Here is a 23737-nt window from a genome sequence, read left to right as displayed (position 1 = left end):
CAATATTTATAAACTTTTAAAAACTATAATCCATAGTTATAAGAAATCCACTAGAAATCTACTAGTGGCTCTTACCCTATAATTTGAAAAATGCTGTTCTAATCCCATTGCTCCACTATGTAAGTGGGGAAACATCTTCAGACTAGAACATGTCATGCTCAAGATGACCAGAGAATCATGTGAGAACAGAGCTTTTATCTTTCAACTTTTAATTAGAATAGGAGCCAAGGTTCAAGTCCTGGTTCTTCATTCTTGAGGTTAAGTAAATTCTAACTCTTGATCTACGAAATGAAAACAATTTCTGTCTCAAAAAGCTAGGATAATTAAATAAAATTTGTAGACTCTTGAGCACAATATGTAGCATATGTTGATTTATATTAATTAATATTAATTTCATTATAACAGAAAGGTACTAGTATGATACTTGTGAAGCCCATTGTTTTTTCCCATGAAAATTGTAAGAGAAATAAACCCCAACTATTTGAATTTGATATCTTCCTTGATTTTGCAATATCTCTATTTTCTCCACAACCTGTTTTTCTTTCCATACCTAAAATACAGAATACTTATATTTTGTTTTGAGAATTTTGTTATGTGCTTGGCAGAATTCTTGAGATTTAAGGAAAACAATCATCAGGGATAAAAATCATCAGGGTATTTTTTCTTTACTTCTTTAAGTATTATTTAATTTATGTTATTATTATTTTAAAAGTTTGCTATAGAAAGCATGCACACACACACAGGAGAGAGAGGAAACGTGAGAAAACAAGCTACCAGGTCTAGGACTCAAACCTTGGTTAGCCGTGTGGGAGTCCAGCGCCTTAACCACCACCTGCTGGCCCACATGATATAGCTCTGAAAACAATAATATAATAGCTTTTTTTTTTTTTGGTAGGAGAATATTGGGTTGTCTGAAAAGTCATGATGCATTTTTGCACAGAAAAATGCATCATTGCTTTCCCGATGACCTAATATTTGGAAAATTTTCTTTCTAATTAGGGATCTTTGTGAGCAGTCTCAGAAATGAATATTAAAAATTAATACCTGAAATGTAAGAAATCAAATTGTAAGATTATGACATTGAACATAACCATAGGAAATAAGAAAAAAAGCCACAATATGAGGAGTCATTAAACACCTCCTGGTAGAATAGACCACATTCTTGAAGTGAAGTAAGGAGTAAGAGAAAGTATTTAAAAATAACCTTCATCCAAAAGAAGGAGATGAATGGGAGTACAGTGGGAATACTTAAGGGGGAAATAATTGCAGAAAGTCACATATTCTGAATAATGATTCTCTTGTTTTTTTTGTTTGTTTTTTTTGTTTGTTTGTTTGTTTGTTTTTTATGATATAGATGCCTTATTAGAGGAACTGGAACGTTCCACCCTCCAGGACAATGATGAATGTTCCAACCCAGATCCTATTTCCCTGGGTCAGCATTCCAGAAAAGAGAGTAACATTGCTGAGACTTCAGAGATCCTTCCTGTTCAGGATAGCAGAAATTCCATGCCGGTAACTTTTCCTTTATTGTAGTACCTTGAATATAGATGTTTGTGTGCATTTCTGAAAACTAATCGTATCCCACATAAAATGATATGAAAGAATCATATATTCAAGAAAGAGCAAAAAAAAAAAAAACCTTTAGTATTCATTTAAAGATTGTTGCTTTATAAAGAGGAGGAAAATTGAAAAAAAGATCATTACAGAATAAGCTTTGAGAACTATTAGGTTATTGGGAAAGTTATGACGTATTTTTCTATATTTTTCTGTGCAAAAATGCATCATGACTTTCCTGATGATCTAATACATTTTTTCTAATGAGGATTTGGTAACTGGCAGATTATTGCCTGATTCACTTAGGATATTCAGATGTTACTGTCTAGGTATCATGTTGCAGTTGACTGGAATAGCACTCAGTAGGCCAGAGATCATGTGGCGAAGTCTAGATGGCAGGATAGACAAGTCTTCTTGGAGTGACCTTTCAGTTACTACTTTCAGGTCTTATTTTCTGTTGAATAGATTAGGTGATTCAGTTATACTCTACCTAGAAATGATGATGCTCTAGGAAATCAACCAAACTCACATATCTGCACACACACACACACGTGCACACATATATACACATATACACATCTTGTATATATAAGATATGTATTTATGACATATATATATACATATATATGATATATTTGGTGTATATATATATATATATGATATAAATATCTCATATGTATAGGTGTGTGCATTATGTGTATGTGTGTGTATATACATATATATATAAAATCCCTGAAACCCAAATTAGTAATTTATGATTAATGCTAAAACAATCACATAAAACAGATATAGTATATGCTGATACATATAATTTTTTCATATGGATAAGCCTATGAATTTACAATTTAAGGTCACTTGATGAGATTGGAATTAGTATAAGAGGAATTAAATAGATGCTTTTTATTTCTGGTGTTTTTGAATTATGATATTCTGATTAATCCTTGTATACTATATGGATTAATCAGTAGCACAGACCTGAAATTTGAATTCATGGGTAAGTTCCCCTTGTAACTGTCCTTTTCCACAGATACATACTCATACTTTTTTAAAAAAGAATTATTTATTTTATTTATTATTATTATTCAGTTTGACCAGAGACAGAGAGAGAGAGAAAGAGAGAGAGGAGGAGGAAAATTGAAAAAAAGATCATTACAGAATAAGCTTTGAGAACTATTAGGTTATTGGGAAAGTTATGACGTATTTTTCTATATTTTTCTGTGCAAAAATGCATCATGACTTTCCTGATGATCTAATACATTTTTTCTAATGAGGATTTGGTAACTGGCAGATTATTGCCTGATTCACTTAGGATATTCAGATGTTACTGTCTAGGTATCATGTTGCAGTTGACTGGAATAGCACTCAGTAGGCCAGAGATCATGTGGCGAAGTCTAGATGGCAGGATAGACAAGTCTTCTTGGAGTGACCTTTCAGTTACTACTTTCAGGTCTTATTTTCTGTTGAATAGATTAGGTGATTCAGTTATACTCTACCTAGAAATGATGATGCTCTAGGAAATCAACCAAACTCACATATCTGCACACACACACACACGTGCACACATATATACACATATACACATCTTGTATATATAAGATATGTATTTATGACATATATATATACATATATATGATATATTTGGTGTATATATATATATATATGATATAAATATCTCATATGTATAGGTGTGTGCATTATGTGTATGTGTGTGTATATACATATATATATAAAATCCCTGAAACCCAAATTAGTAATTTATGATTAATGCTAAAACCATCACATAAAACAGATATAGTATATGCTGATACATATAATTTTTTCATATGGATAAGCCTATGAATTTACAATTTAAGGTCACTTGATGAGATTGGAATTAGTATAAGAGGAATTAAATAGATGCTTTTTATTTCTGGTGTTTTTGAATTATGATATTCTGATTAATCCTTGTATACTATATGGATTAATCAGTAGCACAGACCTGAAATTTGAATTCATGGGTAAGTTCCCCTTGTAACTGTCCTTTTCCACAGATACATACTCATACTTTTTTAAAAAAGAATTATTTATTTTATTTATTATTATTATTCAGTTTGACCAGAGACAGAGAGAGAGAGAAAGAGAGAGAGAGAGAGAGGGAGGGAGAGAGGGAGAGGGAGAAAGTAAGCCACGAGGTTCAGGACTTGAATCAAATTCGGCCATGTGGGAGTCCAGCACCTTAACTACCATGCTACCTGCCTGCCCCCCTACTCACACTTTTGAAGATACTTATTTATCCCTCTATGAGGGAGCTATTGTCTTCATTCTGTTAGATTATAACCATAATCTATATGATTACTTCTTCCTCTGTCTCTCCTGATCCTGTTAAGCCAAAACCTAACTAGCAGCAATCTTTCAAGGATTATATGCAGGGTATTTAATTATTGAAGCTTAGAGCCTATGCACAAGCAATCAGTGACAGCTAACTCCTGTGGTCTTAAATGATGGCAGGAAAATTTTTTAGACTTATTCCTCTCCTGGCACTTAGTATACCACCACTCATGACATGTCATGGATCAGATGGTGAACTGTGAGATGCATAGAGCTTTCTCAGGGTCAGTAGAGAAATCATGGCTTACCGTCAAAAAGACTATGTTTAGGGAATAGAGATTAATTATTCTTGTCATAGAGTATAGTATTTTTTAATGTTTTTAAATGCAATCTGAATGTTTTGAGCCAATTTTGTTATTTTCATATGTAAAGATCTCTTTTATTATTTAGTAATGTTTTTGAAATTTTACAATAAAGCTTTCAGCAGTTAGTTCAAAACAAATAAAAACTGCATTTTCTTTTTTTTCTTTTTTTTTTTTTTTGAGAGGTTTTTACTATAGGCACCTGCACTTGCCAGAGAGACAAAGCAAGAAATCACCCCGCGGGGGGGATGGCCACACCACAATTCCTTCTCCTCCATTCTCCTCCTGGGATCTTGGGCATGCACACACACATGCCCGGTATGAGTTGAAGCCACCGAGTCCAGGACTCGAACCATGGTCGACTACATGGGATTCCAGCGACATAGTCATTATACCAAATGCTGGTCCCCCAAAAATGCATTTTTAATTTTCTGAAGAACATTAATTATGAATATGTAACTTGCACAGAGTATTTGTCAACATTTACCATTAACCATGGGAACAAACAGCAATATCATTTATATATATATATATAGCATTCAGATATATTGTTGTCTCTTTAAAAACCAGATGCAATAAATACGGTGAAGGAACATTGGCATCCTCTTCAAAAGTAAATACTTAATTGTTCAACCATGATGGCACAGTGGTATTGCCACACTCCGCAATGCTGAAGCCACATGTGAAGGTCCCAGTTTTCACTCGAGTCTTCATATACATGCCAGAAACATACACATGTACCTATGGGCCAGGCTGATTGAGGCTGGCAGTGGATTGTAGCACGGTCCCAGTTGGGCATGCCCCTCTCTCTCTCTTTCTTCTCATGGAAGAAAGGGGCCAGCTGGTTGTATGGTGGTTATAGCAAAGGACTCCTACATGGTGCTCCAGACCCAGCAGCTTGAAAATTACACAAGTGGGTGTGCATAAGTGCCAAAATCCCAAGAAGTGAGTGAAGAAAAGGAACTGAGGTTTGGTCATCCTCCTTGGGGGATGATTTCTCACTTTCTCTCTCTTGCGCTCTCTCTCTCTCTCTCTCTCTCTCTCTGTGTCCCTCCGGTGAGTACAAAGATGCTCTATGGCAAACATTAAAAAAAAGAAAGAAGAAACTTAAAAAGTAAATAGTAAATACTTGGATGACCTCACAGAACAGTGGTTAAGCACTGCATAGAGGGGAGCCAGATCCTACATGGCCAGCAGATTTGAGTTCTAGTCCCAGCAGAACACACCAGGTACACATGCGTGCTTGCTTAGAATCCTGGTAGATTGCCACAGGGTGGGATCAGCAGTTGACATAATGGTTATGTTGCTGGACTCCCATGTGATTTATAACCCGTGGTTGACCATATGGGATCTGGTTCCCTTACCCACTAAACTATGGGGCTAGCCCAATATTAACTAATTTTCTTCCTTTCTCTCTCTCTCTCTCTCTCTTTCTTTCTTTCTCTCTCTCTCTCTCTCTGCCTGCCTGCCTTTCTTCCTGCCCTGCTTTCTTTCTTTCTTTCTTTCTTTCTTTCTTTCTTTCTTTCTTTCTTTCTTTCTTTCTTTCTTTCTTTCTTTCTTTCTTTCTGTTTTTGCCTTAGAGCACATGTGCTTGCCAGAGACAAAGAGACAGGCAATGAAAGGGAAAGGGTAAAATCATCCCCCAGAGGGAATAGCCACACTGCAATCCTTTCTCCTTTATTCCTCGCCTGGGATCTTGGGCATGTACTCACACGCACCCCATGTGGTTTTCAAGCCACCAGGTCCAGGACTTGAATTGCAGTTGGCTATATGGGAGTTCAGCGATGTAACTGCTATTATACATTTTAAAATAAAAAAATAGAATTGAGCATATTAGTATTTAGCAGAACTTGCTGTGACACACGTGTTTTCCCTTATCTGGAGAGGCAGTATTTTCTCACTTGAAAGCATTATGGTTTACAAAGAAGCATCAAGGAAATGTCAACAATTTCAAATATGTTAAGCATAAAATGAGGCTTTTAAGAAGTTGCTGTTTTATGAAAGTATTAATAACATATTGAAAACAGCACATTTTCCAGAAAAATTTCCACATCACAGCATTAGAAACAATGGCTAAGTAATCAATTAAGGTATGTGAGTATATACCAGAAATGATTATTTCTTGTGCTATTTTTTAAATCTTTTATTTTTTGCTTCATGAGCAAGAGAGACACAGAAACACAACACTCTTAACAGGGTCTCAGTACTGTGAGCCACACCCTCCTCCACAGCTTCAACCAGTCCTAATCATGAGAGGTCTGGGAGGTCTCCAGGGGTGAACTTGCAACCCTCCAATAGATCTGCCTAGCAGAATATCAATCCTACTGCAGTACCATTATCCAATTATGCTATATTTACATGTTCAGATAATCAATGACTATTTGTATTTTTAATTTTATTTAATATGTATCACTTAAAAATACTTTAGAAAGTCAGCAGTGGTGTGGTGGGTAAGGTGGCTGGATTCCACGTGGCCTATTGCATGGCTCCAGTTTAAGATCCAGCAGCCTGAAAAACACTCCAGGCACGTGTGTGTACATGCTCAAAATCCCAAGAGGAGAAGAGAGGAGAAAGGATTGCAGTATGACCATCCCCCCAGGGGATGATTTCTCACTTTCTCTTTCTCTCTGTCTCTAGTGAACACATGTGTCCTATAGAAAAACTTTAAAAAAAATGTAATTTAGAACATTTTATTTTAAAAATAAGTTTTGAAAATAATTATTTTACAAATCTACCAATATAATTTTAGTCAATAAATACTTATTTCAGAAATTATATAATATGAATTATTACCCCCATTTGTATCAAGTGTCCCAGTTTGAACAGTACATTATGTATATTTATACTCTATGCATGATCTGGCACCTTTTACTCTGTCCCTGCATCCCTGGCCTAACTGCTCAGGCTGCATTGGCCTCCTTGTTCCACAGATGCTTTAGGGTGCTTTTTTTGCTGTTCCTGGATTGTGTTATTCCAAGTATCTGCTTACTCTTGTCACCTCCTATAAGTTCTTGCTCAAGTGTCCTCTTCATAATGTGTCCTTCTTTGATTAATGTATTTACAGTTGCTGTCTCTGCCCCACTTCCCAACTTCTCTGACTGATTTTACCTATCAGCCTGAAGTATCTGTTGATCCCCATCAGAATGTAATCTCCAAGCTCCAGGGTTTAGTTTTTATTTGTTTTTGTTTTGTGTTTTTACTTTTTTTTTTTCATGAGAGAGACCACTAACGAGGTCTTCACACTGTGATCCACCAGTAGCCTTAGACAACCCAGAATGCAGACATGCACATGTGCATGGTTGAGATGTATAAGAAGGTTTCAGGACAAGAACCCAGAACATTGCCATGTAGGTCCAGCATTACATACTGTTGTGTTGACCACTGAGACACTATATGGCTCTGTTGTTGTTTTTTTTTTTTTTGAGAGGTTTTTGCTATCGGGCACATACGCTCGCCAGGAAGACAGAGAGAAACAGAGAGACAGAAAGAGAGAAATCACCCCCCAGGGGGAATGGCCACACCACAATCCCTTCTCTCCTCCATTCTCCTCTTGGGATCTTGGGCACGCACACACACGCACCCGGCAAGAGTTTAAGCCACTGGGTCCAGGACTCGAACTGCAGTCAACTACGTGGGAGTCCAGCAACATAGCCATTACACTAACTGCTAGTCCCTTGTTTTGTTTTTTAACTGCTACATACCCAGCCCTGGCACATGACAAGTGCTCAGTAAATGTCTGTTCAATAAATAAATGAATTGCTGGTGAACCATTCTTTAGAGTCACACGCTATTTCTTTTCATATGTCAAGTTTAATCGTGTTAGAGTCCATCCATAGGCACTATCCTGTCTAGGTTAAGGGGCTTTGACCTATTTTGTATGTTTTGTAGTTTCTCTTAGGGGATGATTTCCTTCTCTGTTTCAGTGCTTTTTAGACAGGAAAGGGGTTCTTGTATTTGTTCACATGCCAATTACTCTTTAAAATTTGATGTTTATCTGTGGGATGACTGGTAATTTTTCTGCCTTATGGAAAAAGACCTCAGAGATATGTTGGTTATCAGTTCCTTTTAGAAGCTAAAAATATACTGTACTTTGGGCATAAAATAAGCACCAACGTTCTAATAACAGAAATTCATTCTTTTTTTCTCTCTTACTTTTGTCTTAGGTGCAGCTTGTGTATACTACCAATATCCAGGAAAGCAATATCTACAGGTATTTTTTTATTAAATACTTACAAAAATTAATGCTATTACATAATTTTTACTAATCTTTATTAGGACAGTAATTTGTTTTGCAAATGTTTATTATTGGAACTCCTACTACCCTCCTCCTCTTGCCATAATCAATCTTTCAGTAGAAGTAAAACTGCTAAGCTGAGTTGGCAACTTTCCAAGTGCCTGGTATCTACATGGACTACCCAGGCTGGTGGGTCCTGCTACTTTTACCACCTGAATAAGTATAAATAGTCCAAGAATCACCACAGATGTTTGGCCTGGCTGTTGCAGGGATCATGCTCTGGTTCACAAAAGAGAAAACACACCTGAGGAAAACTTAAGCAAGATTCCAACATCAGAGCTGGCATCAGGACTAAATTAAAATAGTAGGTTTTCATGGCAGACTAATGAGAATATACTTCTTTCTATATTTGCTCAAAATTTATTTAATGAGTGAAAGGATTAATTAAAGTTACATATTTAATCTGATTCACTTATTAATCATTTCTCCTAATCCTGGCTAAAGCAGAATTGACAGTCCGAAGAAAAAAAAAAGCCACTTGTCTTATTCTATCTTCATTTACAACATGCAGTTTTTAACATCAGACAGATTTCTGTGAAACACATTTTTTTAAATCTTTTTTGCAATAGGGTGTGTGCACTTGCTCGAGAGAGACAAACAGAGACAGAGGGAGGAAAGAGGAAAACTCACACCCAAGAGGTGATGATAATGCTGTAATCCCTTCCCTGTCCTCCTCTCAGGATTTTGGGCATATGTGAACATGCTCCTGGCATAATTTTCAAGCCATCAGGTTCAGGACTCAAACCACAGTCACCCACTTAGGAATCCAGCATCTTAACCACCACGCCACCTGCTGCCCTCTATGAAATATATTCGTAAGGGCTTAAAATGTAGACAGTGAAGACTCATTCTTGGTAAAGAGTACTACTGCACATCCTGTTTGATTTCAGAGTCATAGCCAATAGTACACAAATAAAAAGCAAAAATAGAGGGCAGACTTGTACTATGAGAAATCTTTTTAAAACTTTCCACTTGGGGACACCGCGTTTTGGTAGGAATGATTCTAATTCATTAATACAAATTTGCAGTTTATTCTACTTCTAGGAAATTATACTTTGGGCATTTTCCATAGTACCTCTTCCCCTTCCAAAAATCAAAACAAAGCAAAGCAACAACAGCAGAACAGTACTTGGTACAGAGTTGGTGCTCAGTAAATACTTAGTTTCTTAAATCTAGGAAACCAAGACTTAAATAGAAATATGAGTGAACACACAAAACATGTGCCGTGAAAAGCAGCCATTTTCTGTATTTTTGGCATTATGATCAATTGGTGGCATACCAATACTGGTTGACACCCCTTTCTCCATAGTATAGACCTCTGTCCTATTTCTCTTTACTTCCTCCCTCTTCTTTTGCCCTGCAGTTAGGGGAGCTGACGCCTGCTGTTTGGGTTTTCCAGGCTCAGGGTCAGTTAGCTATCACTAGCTTTAACCAATGGAAGGCACTATAGAGAAACTAGAGGATGAAAAGCAGGAAAATCCAAGGCATTTCCTTTCTAGTTACCTTCTTCCTACCATGTCTCTGTCAAAAGCTATATCTTCTTTTTTGTTAATACGTATTTAAAAAAAATTTACATTTAATCATTGTACATCTTTATACTGCATACAATGTGGTTTTTTCCAACTGGAGCATGACGGATCTGCTGTGGTTCCAACGTCTGTCCTTTGACCTGGACCCTTGGACTCTTTCTTTTTTATACTTCTGGCAGAAGGGTAGTCATGACTTCCTGCTGTAGCTAATCTGAGTTGCCACAATATCTTCTGCTTTGCTTCTTAGCTCTCCCATCATCACATACTCAGATTTCTTTATTAAATTCCTTCTGTTTACTCACAGTGGTTTGTGTTCTGACTGGACTTCGATATGCTTCATATTACTGAATGAAACTTGCTGCTTAGGCCTGTGTGGGAGAGCAATCTAAAATCCAGGTGACCTAGTAAATACATGATAGACTGACACAGATCCCTGAGGCTGATATACATCAGGGCTAGCATGTACAGATAGAATATTAGACTTAGAAACTAAGTCTAATATAATGCTTCTACCATTTTCTCTGACTTTCCTAAATGAACTAAACATTGCTTTTGATAGACTTTGAAACAATAATCAATACCAGCTGTGAATATAGCCATAGAATAATGATTCTAATATAGTTATATATAGCATATATATATATATAATTTTTTTTCTATAGGGTGCATGAGCTCACGAGAGAGACAGAGAGAAAGAAAGCAAGAAATCATCCCCCAGGGGGGATGGCCACGCCACAGTCCCTTCTCCTCTCGGGATCTTGGGCATGCAAACACTCGTGCCCAGAGTGAGTTTAAGCCACTGAGACCAGGACTTAAACCACAGTCGATTAGATGGGAGTCCAGGGACATAGCCATTATGCCAGCTGCTGGTCCCAGCAATATATCTTTAACATGAACAAAAATAGTAATTTTGGTAATACTAGAGAGAAACAATGCATAAAAATTATTAAAGGAAGAAATGTGGAAAAAATCTCATATAACCCTTAAGAAATCTGTTTTTTTTTAAATGCACCATTATGACTTGTATTACTAAAATTTCTGCATAATGAAGTAACTTCTTGCTGATGACATAATAAAGCACTTTTATCATTTTCAAAAGGTCAGGAGACAAAAGGGCTCTAATTTGAGGCTCCTGCCTTTTCAGAAACTTTTCTTTCAGCAATACTTTAGTTTGTAATTATTGACTCTTCAAGGCATCTCATTTCCTCCTTAGAATATAATATTGTTGACTCAGTTACTAGCAGGGTATCATGACAGTTATCCATTTTCAAACCACTGGGAATTTTTGGAATAAGCACAAGAATGCTCCATCTGTGAGACAGAAGGATTGTAGGACTATACAGGCCCCAATAAGAATCTACATTTATTCTGTGCTTAAGTGCAGGGCAATAGAATATGCTGACAGTCCTGTCATAATCATTTGCATAGCTGACCATTGTCATTCTCATATTAGAAAAAAAAAAATCTTGCATCTGGTAGAGGGCCATATTTTACCTTAATGACAAAACCTTTTATCTTAAGATGAGAATGACATCCATTCTCCTCCTACAGTTTGCTTGTTTAATACTTGTATGTTTGCAATAAGACATGTGGTGCCATAAGGATAGTCTTTTCTTCTTAAGAGAGAAATAGATCCATTTTCTTTCTACATTTTTTCCTGGGTGGTAAATACATAAAAATAAGTGAGGTAATAAATTTGCGTTTTCATTTATGAAAATATATTTAGTGAAAGAATATTTGGTTTTGTCTAGTTTTGCATCCATGGTTCGAGTCCTGGACTCAGTAGCTTGAAAAACATTAGGTGCATGTGTGTGCATGACCAAAATCCTGAGAGGAGACTGGAGGAGAAGGGATTGTGGCATGACCATTTTCTCTGGGGGGGTGGGGATGATTTCTTGTTTTCTGTCTCTCTGTTTCTCTCCAGTAAGTGCATGTATCCTATGGCAACCAAAAAACTGTAAATAAATAAATAAATAACAACCTAACTGCACATTTCCACTGCTTTATTTAAGTCTCTCTCTCTCCCTCAAACTCACGCGCCCACACACACACACACACACACACTCACACTTCTCTGTCTGACTTGTAACAAATTTCTGTGACATTTATAGAACAAACTAAATAATTTTCCATATTCTTCTATGTACTTGGAAATCTTATACTACGCTCCCCAAAACACTGTCAGCTTTGTTTTATAAGATTCTTATGTTGAAAATTTTGTTTATTTTGATCTTCCTTTTTTTAAGTTTTGCATTTAAGTCCTATATATTTTTTTAACTGACATTTTGCTGTAACTCTTAGGGTATATGTGTTCATGCATGTGTGTTTGCTTTCTCATTGCTATTCTAAATGGTTAAAAATTCAGTCTATTTTTTTTTTCAATCTCAAGAATTATTTAGAAATGCTTTAAATTTTTTTTTTTTTTTTTTGGAGAGGTTTTTTTTGCTTTAGGGCACGTGCGCTTGCCAGAAAGACAGAAAGAGACAGAGAGAGACAGAAAGTGAGAAATCACTCCCCAGGGGGGATGGCCACACTGCAATCCCTTCTCCTCCGTTCTCCTCTTGGGATCTTGGGCACGCACGCACACGCGCCAGGCGTGAGTTTAAGCCACTGGGCCCGGGACTCGAACCGTGGTCAGCTACATGGGAGTTCAGCGACACAGCCATTACTCTAACTACTGGTCCCAGGAATGCTTTAATTTTCTTAAGTGGATATTTTTTGTAACAATTGATTTGTACTTTTACTCCCTGTAGCTTAAGGTTATGGTCTGTATACTTTATCTTTAAAATGTATTGAGCTTTATTTTGTATCCTTATACATGATTACTTTTACTAATGACTGTGCAAATACTTGAACAGAATTTATATATTTTTGTTTGGTCCAAAATTTTATTTATTCATAATTTACTCACAATTATATGAATATAAAACCAATCACCATATATATTATCTAAATGTTCTGTACCAGAGATTTGCAAACTTTTTCTATAAAGAATCAGATAGTAAATATGTTAGACATTCTGGGCTATAAGGTCTCTGCCACAACTACTCAATATTTCAGGAAAGCAGCTGTGTATAGTAGGTAAATTAATAGACAAGGTCAAATTTGGCCCATAGACCTCAATGTGTTTATGCCTACTCTGTGTTCTGTTTGTTTTTTGCCTGATAATAACTGAGAGGATATACAGTATTGTATCATTTACAAAAGAAGAATGCTATTAAGGAAAAAAAAAAAGGCTATGGTTTTAAAGCTTTTTTCAGAGTCTGCTTTGCTCCTGGTAGTTGGGGAAGAACGGCCTGACAGCTGCATGTCTGGCACTCTCCAATGTCATGCACTTGAGAACAATGGTTATTTTTTGAGATGACCAGGGAGAAATAGAGACAAAAGGAAGAGAGACCTGGTTTAGATTTTCAGTCTAGTACTAATTTTTAAAATACTCTTTATCAGGCTAGCAGGTGGTATGGTGGTTGAGGCACTGAATCATCTGCAGTAGAGTCTTAGACCTAGTGGGTTGAAACACACCAGATGCATATGCATGCATGCTCAAAATTCCAAGAGGAAAATGGAGAAGAAGAGATTATGGGGTGACCATCCCCCTGGGGGTGATTTCTCACTTTTCCTCTCTCTGTCTCTGTCTCTCTCTGACAAGTGCATGTGTCCTAGTAAAAAAATATAAACATCTTTCCCCCAAAATGCTCTGTGTCTCCTGTTTTAAACTTATGTCTTAGGGATTAAAAATGAAAATTGCATTTTCTGGTACTTTATATGGACTTGCACATATGTGACTTTAGATGTGTTAGTATAATTTTTTTGTATAATTTTTAAAATATTCTTACCCTATAGTGAGGTTGAAGAGCCAAAGGAATCACCACCTCCTCCTAAAATCTCAGCAGCTGCCCAGTTGGATGAGCTCATGGCCCACTTAAGTGAAATGCAGGCCAAGGTGAGTATAGTCCAGATGATAAAGCCTGTAGGGCCCAAGGAGACACTAGTTTATTTTTGAGGAACTCAGTTCTACATTTTCCAATTTAGCAATTCATCTAAATTGTCATTCACTTTCCCAGATGAAATTTAATTCAGTGAATTAACTCAGTTTTATACTATATGTCATTCAGATACAAAAGGTAATATGATATTGGCATTGATCTTAAGGAACTTGAAGTATGCTTGGTAAATTGAGGCATGAGCTTTTATAGCATTTATAAATAAAAGACAGGTGGTTTTGCAAAATACATGGAGCAAATATTATGTCTCTGGAAGGGCTATGGGAGATTTTATCAAAGAGATGGGGCTGGGGCTTGGAGATAAAGAGATGGGAGGAAATGTGCCTTTAGGTAGGTAGAGCGAGTCCTGAGGCAAAAGCACCTAAAGCTTGATGGTGTGGAAGGACTGTCAAAGAGACCTAGCTGTGCAGGACAGAGGAGACCGTTGGACAAGCAGAGACAGAACAGGGAGACCAAGGTGTGACTCTGACAGTAGGAAGGAAGGATTAAGAGTCCCAATGACATACTGAGATAAAATCTGCTTTCTATTTCAGAGCATGCATGGGAGCTCAGATGGCCAGGCAGGGAATAAAAATCAGGTAAGTGACCTTAAGGACTTATTAAGAAAAATACCCTGGACCCGGTGGCTTAAAACTGACGCCAGGCGCGTATGCGTGCGTGCCCAAGATCCCGAGAGGAGAATGGAGAAGAAGGGATTGCAGCGTGGCCATCCCCCCTGGGGGGTGATTTCTCGCTTTCTGTCTCTCTGTCTGTCTGGTGAGCAAACGCGCCATATAGCAAAAACCTCTCTCAAAAAAAAAAAAAAAAAGAGATTTCAAAAAGTTTATAGACAAAGACAAGTTTATTTAAGTGCAAAAATAAATTTTAAATCCATGCACAGTTTTTTTCATAATATGCATTTTCCATGAACTTTCTGAAGAACCCACCACCCCTCATATAAGCTAGAATTATTAAGGCAGAGAATCTAAGCATTCTAAATCTGTTTAGAAGATTTGATACATACTTGTGAAGTGACTATGAAATAATTTTAAGGCAGTATATAAGAATGAATGTAACTAGGGAGGGCAAGGACCTTATCTTTGTGTCTTGGTGTGGGACTCAATGCCAAGCACACTCAGTGTCTTGCACATAGTGAGTAACATATTTATTAAAGTGACAGATGCATACACATCACAAACAAGTTTTCCTTAATGTCTGATCTTTTCTTTTTTTTTTTTCCTAATGTATGATTTTCCATTTTTTGTTTAGAGAGGTTTTTGATACAGGGCGCGTGTGCTCGCCCAAAAGACAGAGACAGAAAGCGAGAAATCACCCTCCAGGGAGGATGGCCACGCTGCAATCCCTTCTCCATTCTCCTCTCAGCATCTTGGGCATGCACGCACATGCACCCAGTGTGAGTTTAAGCCACTGGGTCCGGGACTCAAACCACGGTCAACTACGTGGGAGTCCAGTGACACAGCCATTATGCTAACTGTTGGTCCCTAATGTCTGATCATTTTTGATGGGCTAATGTCTTTAGTGAAGCTGAGTGGATTGGCTCATGGTGCTATGTATCTGAAAATGCTAGAAAAAAATGTGCATTTGGAGATTTAGTTGTACTGTTTTTCGAATTGATTTGGTACATGTCTTGGTTTATTTAAAATTTTAATTTAAAATATTTCTCAAATAAGTTACACATTCACATTGTACAAAAATAAAAAATAAAAAATAATTTATACTAAACCGTTTTCCTGTCAGCTGCCCCTAGCCATCCATGTTCTGCCCCTAGAGGTAATGTTTCCTGTTTCTATTCCTTCTGTTCAGAAGGATTCTGGAATATACAAGCAAAGAGCCTTAGGTGTAGAATTAGATATAAATACAAGGCATCTTCAAACCATTCATATGAAATGTGGATTATGGAGAAAACATGCATTTCTAATTTTTTTGCACCAATATAAATTTGCACTTTTTAAAAGAATTATATTATTTAATTTTATCCATTGTCATAATTTTATTTATTTATCTATCTATCTATCTATCTATTTATTTATTTATTTATTTATTTGAAATTGACCAGAGAGAGATAGAGAGAGAGAAGGAAAGTGAGAAAAAGCAAGCTGCTAGGTCCAGGACTTGAACCACACAGTCAGCCATGTGGGAATCCAGCCTCTTTAACCACTATACCACCTGCTGGCTCCTAAATTTGCACATTAATTCCATAAAAATTCCATAAATTGTTTTGTATTTTTACTAGTTCTTTTTCATACTTAATATCATTCACACTTTCAGGCCATTCAGACATTAACTGAATGCTAACCTCTTGAACATAAACCAACATTATGTAATAGAGGAAGAAGGAAATTTGTCAGATGACCAAAATTCCTTGAAAGAAAATGAGCATTTAGATTGGTGAGATAATGTGAGGTTCTGCTAGGCAGTAAAAACAGGTAAGTAGAGCTTTAAAGACAGACAATAGCAATTCATATTCAGGAGACTGTAGGGAGCCCTGCAGGCATTGAACAATGAAGACCTTTTACTACGTAATAAAAAATGAGATTGAAAAGGTAAAGTGAGAACAGCAGACTGGAATCTTTGAACATCTGTCTGATGAGTGCACATTTGATGTGGAGGTAATGAAAAACCATTGTAGTTTTCTGCTCAACCAAGTATTAGGTGCGTAGTACCAGTAACCCAATTGGAAAGGAGTAGAAAGAGTTGGACAGGATATGAAGTGACGATGGATATGTTAGTCATTGTTTCTTTGTAATTTGAGAATCTTCCTTTGAATGATTTATAATAATTATTTTGGAGTTTAGTTTAAATATATCCAAACTGCCAGCAAGTCTTATCTGACCATTTCTCACCACCTTCTCCCCTAACACTGGTCCAGGTCATTATATAATAGTTTCTCTCCATCCACCCTCGTCGTCACTTAATTCTTCAGTTGGCTGCCACAGGGATATTATAAGCCAAATTCCTTTACTCTCATGCTCGACATCTTTCAGTGCTTTCCATTTCTTTGGAATAAAACCCAAACTTTTAGCCAAGTACCCTATGAAATCTTTGCCCCTCCATCATCTCCTCCTGCCACTCTTAATCTCACTCTTTCTGCTCTAGCCCCATTGACCTTTTTGAATTTTCTCCTAATGTGCCAAACTGTTTTCTTCCTCAGGGTCTTTCCTCTCTCTGGAATGTTTTCCCCACAAATTTCAATATTGTGGATCCTTAAGTTTATCACTCAAGTATCTGCCTCGATATCACTTCCAAGGAGATATTTTCTTCTGATTACTCGTATCTAAGTTCATTTTCATCATCTCATCCTCTGTCAATTTTAGGTCCGCATATCACATAACTTTTCTCTACCTGACATTATTACCATATATTTATTTGTTTATTGTATATAGTGCATATAATGCAAATTTGATAAAGCCAGATACTTTGTCTTGTACATTGCTTTATTTCAAGCACCTAGAGGAGTGATTCACACAAACTACATGTTTAACAAATATTACAGAATAAATGAATAAAGGGAAGATATGACTACTTCTTGGCCTGGGGTCATCATAAGATCTAGAAAAGGTATTATCTTTATGCATTCAATTTTCTATGGTCAAAAAAGATTTACAAATAGAGGAAGGTTAGTCAAATTTCATTTACTCTGAGGAGCTTAGAATGAAAGGGAAATTAAGGCATTTTTATTAGTGTTAAAGTGTGGGATTCCTTCAGTGCCTTGGATGAAGGATAGGGAAGGACTAAGACATCAGTCAGTAGAGGAGTATATAGAGTTGTGCAGAAAATGCCAATCAGGATAAAAGTACATGGTGGCTGATTCTCTTCATGGTTCTTTCTTTTTTTTTGGTAAAGCAGATGCTGGCAAGAAACACTCACCAGACAAGCAGGATCAGAAGACCTCCCTGGACTCAATGCTTGGGGGTTTGGAGCAGGAATTGCAGGACCTTGGGATTGCCACGGTACCCAAGGGCCACTGTACTTTCTGCCGGAAACCAATTGCTGGCAAGGTAAATGGGCTAACATGTTGGTCCTATAGCCACCTGTATATGTGTGTATGTCTCTCTGTCTCACTAAGGATCGTTCTTTCTCCTTATCTTCTAAGGTATCTTAGTAATCATTACTAACTACTGATCACGGGGCTAGCAGGTGGCATGGTAGTTAGAAGGAGCTGGATTCCCACATGGCTGACCACAGTTCGAGTCCTGGACCTGGCAGCTTGCTTTCTCACTTTCTCTGTCTCTCTATCTTGGTAAAAATAATAATAATAATAATGATAAATGGAATTAAATAAATATTTTAAAGAAAAAAATACTAATCACTTACAGCTCTTGAATTTTGGGTGAAGTGCTTTGCACATACTCACTCATTTAATGGTCACATGAACATTTGAAAGCAAAGAGACTCTATTATTGTTCCTTTTGTAGAGATAAGGAAACTGAAGCCTCAGATATGTTAACTTACATACCATGGTCTAGTACGAGACAGTAAGATTTGAAACCAGGAGAGTCTTACTCCCACATTTGAGTTTTTAAATTAAAAAAAAATGTTTTTAATTTATTTTTGTACTGCTCTTACCAAGATGATCTTTCTCATGCTCTCACTGTTCAAATATTCCTGGTCTAAACTGATTGACTACAATTTTCACCTGCATAGAGCTCCAGATATTAGCTGCAAACTTTTGCTCTGCATTGTCATTCGCCAAAGCCCTGACAAAGGGTTTTGAGACCTGACTGCGGTAGGTAGGTGTGAAGTAAAGTTTTCAGACCAGAGGAATAGAAATGGTCATTTGGTCTTTTCCCCTTCCAGGGTTCCTTCCATCCCGAGACTGTAACTATTTCTTGTCTGTCATGACTGGGGTCTGTATTGTTTCCACCACCCTCTGACACAGCAGAGTACAGGCTTTCCTCAGAGTGATCAGTCAAGAAAGTAGGCACTTTTTTGCTCTCTATAAAGTGCAGACAACAGACTGCCTTAGGAGAACCTAGATCTGGGTCTCAATGTTGTGTAACTCAGGGATTTACATGGAATACAGTGTGAAGAGTGCCCACTAGAGTTGTACAACTTGTAGACCCTCGAGCCTTCAACTGGACTCCGTATCAGGCTTTATGTCATCCCTTAGGTGATCCACGCTCTTGGACAGTCCTGGCATCCGGAGCACTTCATCTGTACTCACTGCAAAGAAGAGATTGGCTCCAGTCCCTTCTTTGAACGGAATGGCTTGGCCTACTGCCCCAAGGACTACCACCACCTTTTTTCTCCACGCTGTGCCTACTGTGCTGCTCCCATCCTGGATGTAAGTAAATCTCCCCTCACTCCACTTTCATCTCTGCAGCATCCTCATATCTCTCATGTGCTCCTTTTCCAGAAAGTGCTGACGGCAATGAACCAGACTTGGCACCCAGAGCACTTCTTCTGCTCTCACTGTGGAGAGGTGTTTGGTGCAGAAGGTACGGTCCAGGAAGCTGTATCCCAAGCCCCAGTGGGTGGTTATGAGAAGACCAGCAGTGCTCTTTCTCAGAGCCTGCTGCACCCATTTCAGTACCAGCTGCCATCCTTTCCTACCTTTATCCAACATTTCTAATTTTTTGATCCTCTTGCCTTAATTTTTATGGGCATGTGACACCATACTTGGCTCCTTTTGAGACAGGGTCTTGCTATATTGCCCAGACCAACCTCAAGCTCCTTTTGCTCCTTCTGTCTCAGTCCCCCAGAGTCACTGATATTACAGACCCACACTACTGAAACCAGCCTTTGGGTTGGACCAGGAATCGAATCTGGACTCCCCAAAGGTCATAAGCCTGTGGAACATAACTTTTTAGCAGCACACATTACCTCAGCTGGACCTAATTATTTTTTTAAAATGTATTTATCTAATTTATGATAAGGAGGCATGAGCATGTATGGGAGAGAGAAAAGCACCCTAAACAAGGTTTTGTCATAGTGTAATCCCCTATCCCCTGCCTTCCAGTTCGTCAGGACCTTGGGCATGTACATTTGCATCTGGCTTATTTTAGACCATTGTGGGAATCCAAACCCAGAGAGTCCATGTACCTTCTAGTTCTGAAGCTCAGTGTGCTACCAGCTGCACTACTAGACTGGGCGATAAATTGACTTTTTTTTTTTTTTAGGTTTTTGTCATAGAGTGCATCTGCTCACCAGAGAGAGACAGAGAGAGAGAGACAGTAAGGAATCACACCTCCCTGGGGGTATGGCCATGCCGCATTCTCTTTTCCATTTTGCTCTCAGGATTTTGGGCATACATGCATATGTACCCAGCATGATTTTCAAGCTGGTGTGTTGGCCTCAAACTGTTTAGCCATGTGGAAGTCCAATACCTTAACCATCATGCCACCTGCTGGCCCCAACCTTTTTTTTTTTTTTTTTTTTTAATGTCTGAGGCTACATGCTCCCACACACAAGACAGAGATAGAGAGAAAAAGTTTTAAAATTTTTTTAAACTTATCAACTTTCTATCAAGGAAGATGAGATTCAGAAATGTTATCATTGCCCCACTCACCCCTGACATGGTTCCCCTCACCATTCTCTCAAAATATAATGATGTCGTAATTACAGGTTATATCAATATACAGTGTGTGCACGTTGACAAGCATGCACATATTGCCCAAAGTTAAGCCATGTGGCAAACTGTGTTTAAAGCAAAGCATAAAATTTGCAGTCAGACTGCTTAATTCAAATCTGAGCTGAGGTATTTATTAGCAATATGGTACTCAAGTTATTTAACCTCTCTATACCCCTCTTTCTTTAAATGAATGTATTGTTTCCACCACCCTCTGACACAGCAGAGTACAGGCTTTCCTCAGAGTGATCAGTCAAGAAAGTAGGCACTTTTTTGCTCTCTATAAAGTGCAGACAACAGACTGCCTTAGGAGAACCTAGATCTGGGTCTCAATGTTGTGTAACTCAGGGATTTACATGGAATACAGTGTGAAGAGTGCCCACTAGAGTTGTACAACTTGTAGACCCTCGAGCCTTCAACTGGACTCCGTATCAGGCTTTATGTCATCCCTTAGGTGATCCACGCTCTTGGACAGTCCTGGCATCCGGAGCACTTCATCTGTACTCACTGCAAAGAAGAGATTGGCTCCAGTCCCTTCTTTGAACGGAATGGCTTGGCCTACTGCCCCAAGGACTACCACCACCTTTTTTCTCCACGCTGTGCCTACTGTGCTGCTCCCATCCTGGATGTAAGTAAATCTCCCCTCACTCCACTTTCATCTCTGCAGCATCCTCATATCTCTCATGTGCTCCTTTTCCAGAAAGTGCTGACGGCAATGAACCAGACTTGGCACCCAGAGCACTTCTTCTGCTCTCACTGTGGAGAGGTGTTTGGTGCAGAAGGTACGGTCCAGGAAGCTGTATCCCAAGCCCCAGTGGGTGGTTATGAGAAGACCAGCAGTGCTCTTTCTCAGAGCCTGCTGCACCCATTTCAGTACCAGCTGCCATCCTTTCCTACCTTTATCCAACATTTCTAATTTTTTGATCCTCTTGCCTTAATTTTTATGGGCATGTGACACCATACTTGGCTCCTTTTGAGACAGGGTCTTGCTATATTGCCCAGACCAACCTCAAGCTCCTTTTGCTCCTTCTGTCTCAGTCCCCCAGAGTCACTGATATTACAGACCCACACTACTGAAACCAGCCTTTGGGTTGGACCAGGAATCGAATCTGGACTCCCCAAAGGTCATAAGCCTGTGGAACATAACTTTTTAGCAGCACACATTACCTCAGCTGGACCTAATTATTTTTTTAAAATGTATTTATCTAATTTATGATAAGGAGGCATGAGCATGTATGGGAGAGAGAAAAGCACCCTAAACAAGGTTTTGTCATAGTGTAATCCCCTATCCCCTGCCTTCCAGTTCGTCAGGACCTTGGGCATGTACATTTGCATCTGGCTTATTTTAGACCATTGTGGGAATCCAAACCCAGAGAGTCCATGTACCTTCTAGTTCTGAAGCTCAGTGTGCTACCAGCTGCACTACTAGACTGGGCGATTAATTGACTTTTTTTTTTTTTTAGGTTTTTGTCATAGAGTGCATCTGCTCACCAGAGAGAGACAGAGAGAGAGAGACAGTAAGGAATCACACCTCCCTGGGGGTATGGCCATGCCGCATTCTCTTTTCCATTTTGCTCTCAGGATTTTGGGCATACATGCATATGTACCCAGCATGATTTTCAAGCTGGTGTGTTGGCCTCAAACTGTTTAGCCATGTGGAAGTCCAATACCTTAACCATCATGCCACCTGCTGGCCCCAACCTTTTTTTTTTTTTTTTTTTTAATGTCTGAGGCTACATGCTCCCACACACAAGACAGAGATAGAGAGAAAAAGTTTTAAAATTTTTTTAAACTTATCAACTTTCTATCAAGGAAGATGAGATTCAGAAATGTTATCATTGCCCCACTCACCCCTGACATGGTTCCCCTCACCATTCTCTCAAAATATAATGATGTCGTAATTACAGGTTATATCAATATACAGTGTGTGCACGTTGACAAGCATGCACATATTGCCCAAAGTTAAGCCATGTGGCAAACTGTGTTTAAAGCAAAGCATAAAATTTGCAGTCAGACTGCTTAATTCAAATCTGAGCTGAGGTATTTATTAGCAATATGGTACTCAAGTTATTTAACCTCTCTATACCCCTCTTTCTTTAAATGAATTATTTTATTTATTATTATTTCACATGAGTTCACCAGAGAAAGACAGACATATAGACAGAGAAAGAGAGAGTGTGAGAAAGCCAACTGCCAGGTCCAGGACTCAAACCACAGTTGGCCATGTGGGAAGTCCAGTGCCTTAACCACCCACACCACCCTGGGCCCCCCTCTTTACCTTTATCAGCAAAATAGGCCTAATAATAGTGCCTACACTATAGTGTTTCTATGAGGATTTAGACAATATTATAGTATTTAGAACAGTGTCTGACACATGGAGATATAGTCATGATTGTTACCATTACTGTGTATACTTTTTGTATAAATTCTTTCCTGGTATTAACATTTGAATGCCTTTTTTATTAGCTTAGTTTTCATTGTAATTATTATTTATTTAACTGACTGTGAAATCCTTCTGAAAATGGTCTACCACATTTTGTGGTAAGTCAGTTTCTTTCTTCCCTTCCCCTCCCCCTTGGAGACAGTTCTCCAAGGAGACTTCTGTGCTTATTCTCCAACCTAAAATGGTATCCTTCCTATGGAGTAGCTACCATTCTGTTCTGTTATCCCAGAAGTATCCCTGGGGATTCCTTTTACTGTTTCCCTCTGTGGATTATCTGTTTCCTGGATCCCATGTCTTATTTTTTAAAAAAGAATTATTTTTTTAATTTTATTATTATTACAAATTAAAATATATAAATTAAGGGACCAGCAGTTAGTGTAATGTCTATGTCGCTGGACTCCCATGTAGTCGACCACAGTTCACGTCCTGGACCTGGTGGTTTAAAACTCACGCCGGGCACGGGTGCGTATGTGCCCAAGATCCCGAGAGGAGAATGGAGGAGAAGGGATTGTGGCGTGGCCATCCCTCTTGGGGGGTGATTTCTCGCTTTCTGTCTCTCTGTCTCTCTCTGACTTTCTGGCAAGCGCACGCGCTCTATAACCAAAACCTCTCCCCAAAAGAAAGAAAATATATAAATTAAAATAATTTTCTATAGGGTATGTGTATTCACCAGAGA

At 38.2% G+C, this 23737-nt stretch overlaps 1 protein-coding gene across 1 annotated transcript in view; it reads left to right on the top strand.

Moving 5' to 3' along the window:
* LPXN (leupaxin) overlaps positions 1-23737 on the top strand; it is a 42897-nt gene that overhangs the window by 4673 nt on the left and 14487 nt on the right. The window contains exons 2-8 of the mRNA XM_027776740.1: positions 1355-1512; positions 8387-8433; positions 13890-13998; positions 15299-15302; positions 17894-18048; positions 19161-19334; positions 19407-19488. Of these exons, the coding sequence (XP_027632541.1) occupies positions 1355-1512; positions 8387-8433; positions 13890-13998; positions 15299-15302; positions 17894-18048; positions 19161-19334; positions 19407-19488 (729 nt within the window). The remainder of the gene's footprint in view (positions 1-1354; positions 1513-8386; positions 8434-13889; positions 13999-15298; positions 15303-17893; positions 18049-19160; positions 19335-19406; positions 19489-23737) is intronic.

Source organism: Tupaia chinensis, unplaced genomic scaffold (genome assembly GCF_000334495.1).
Source record: "Tupaia chinensis unplaced genomic scaffold, TupChi_1.0 Scaffold000709_2, whole genome shotgun sequence".
NCBI lineage: Eukaryota > Metazoa > Chordata > Mammalia > Scandentia > Tupaiidae > Tupaia > Tupaia belangeri.
Note: the sequence above shows the minus strand (reverse complement) of the source record. Positions and strands in the feature narration are given on the sequence as shown.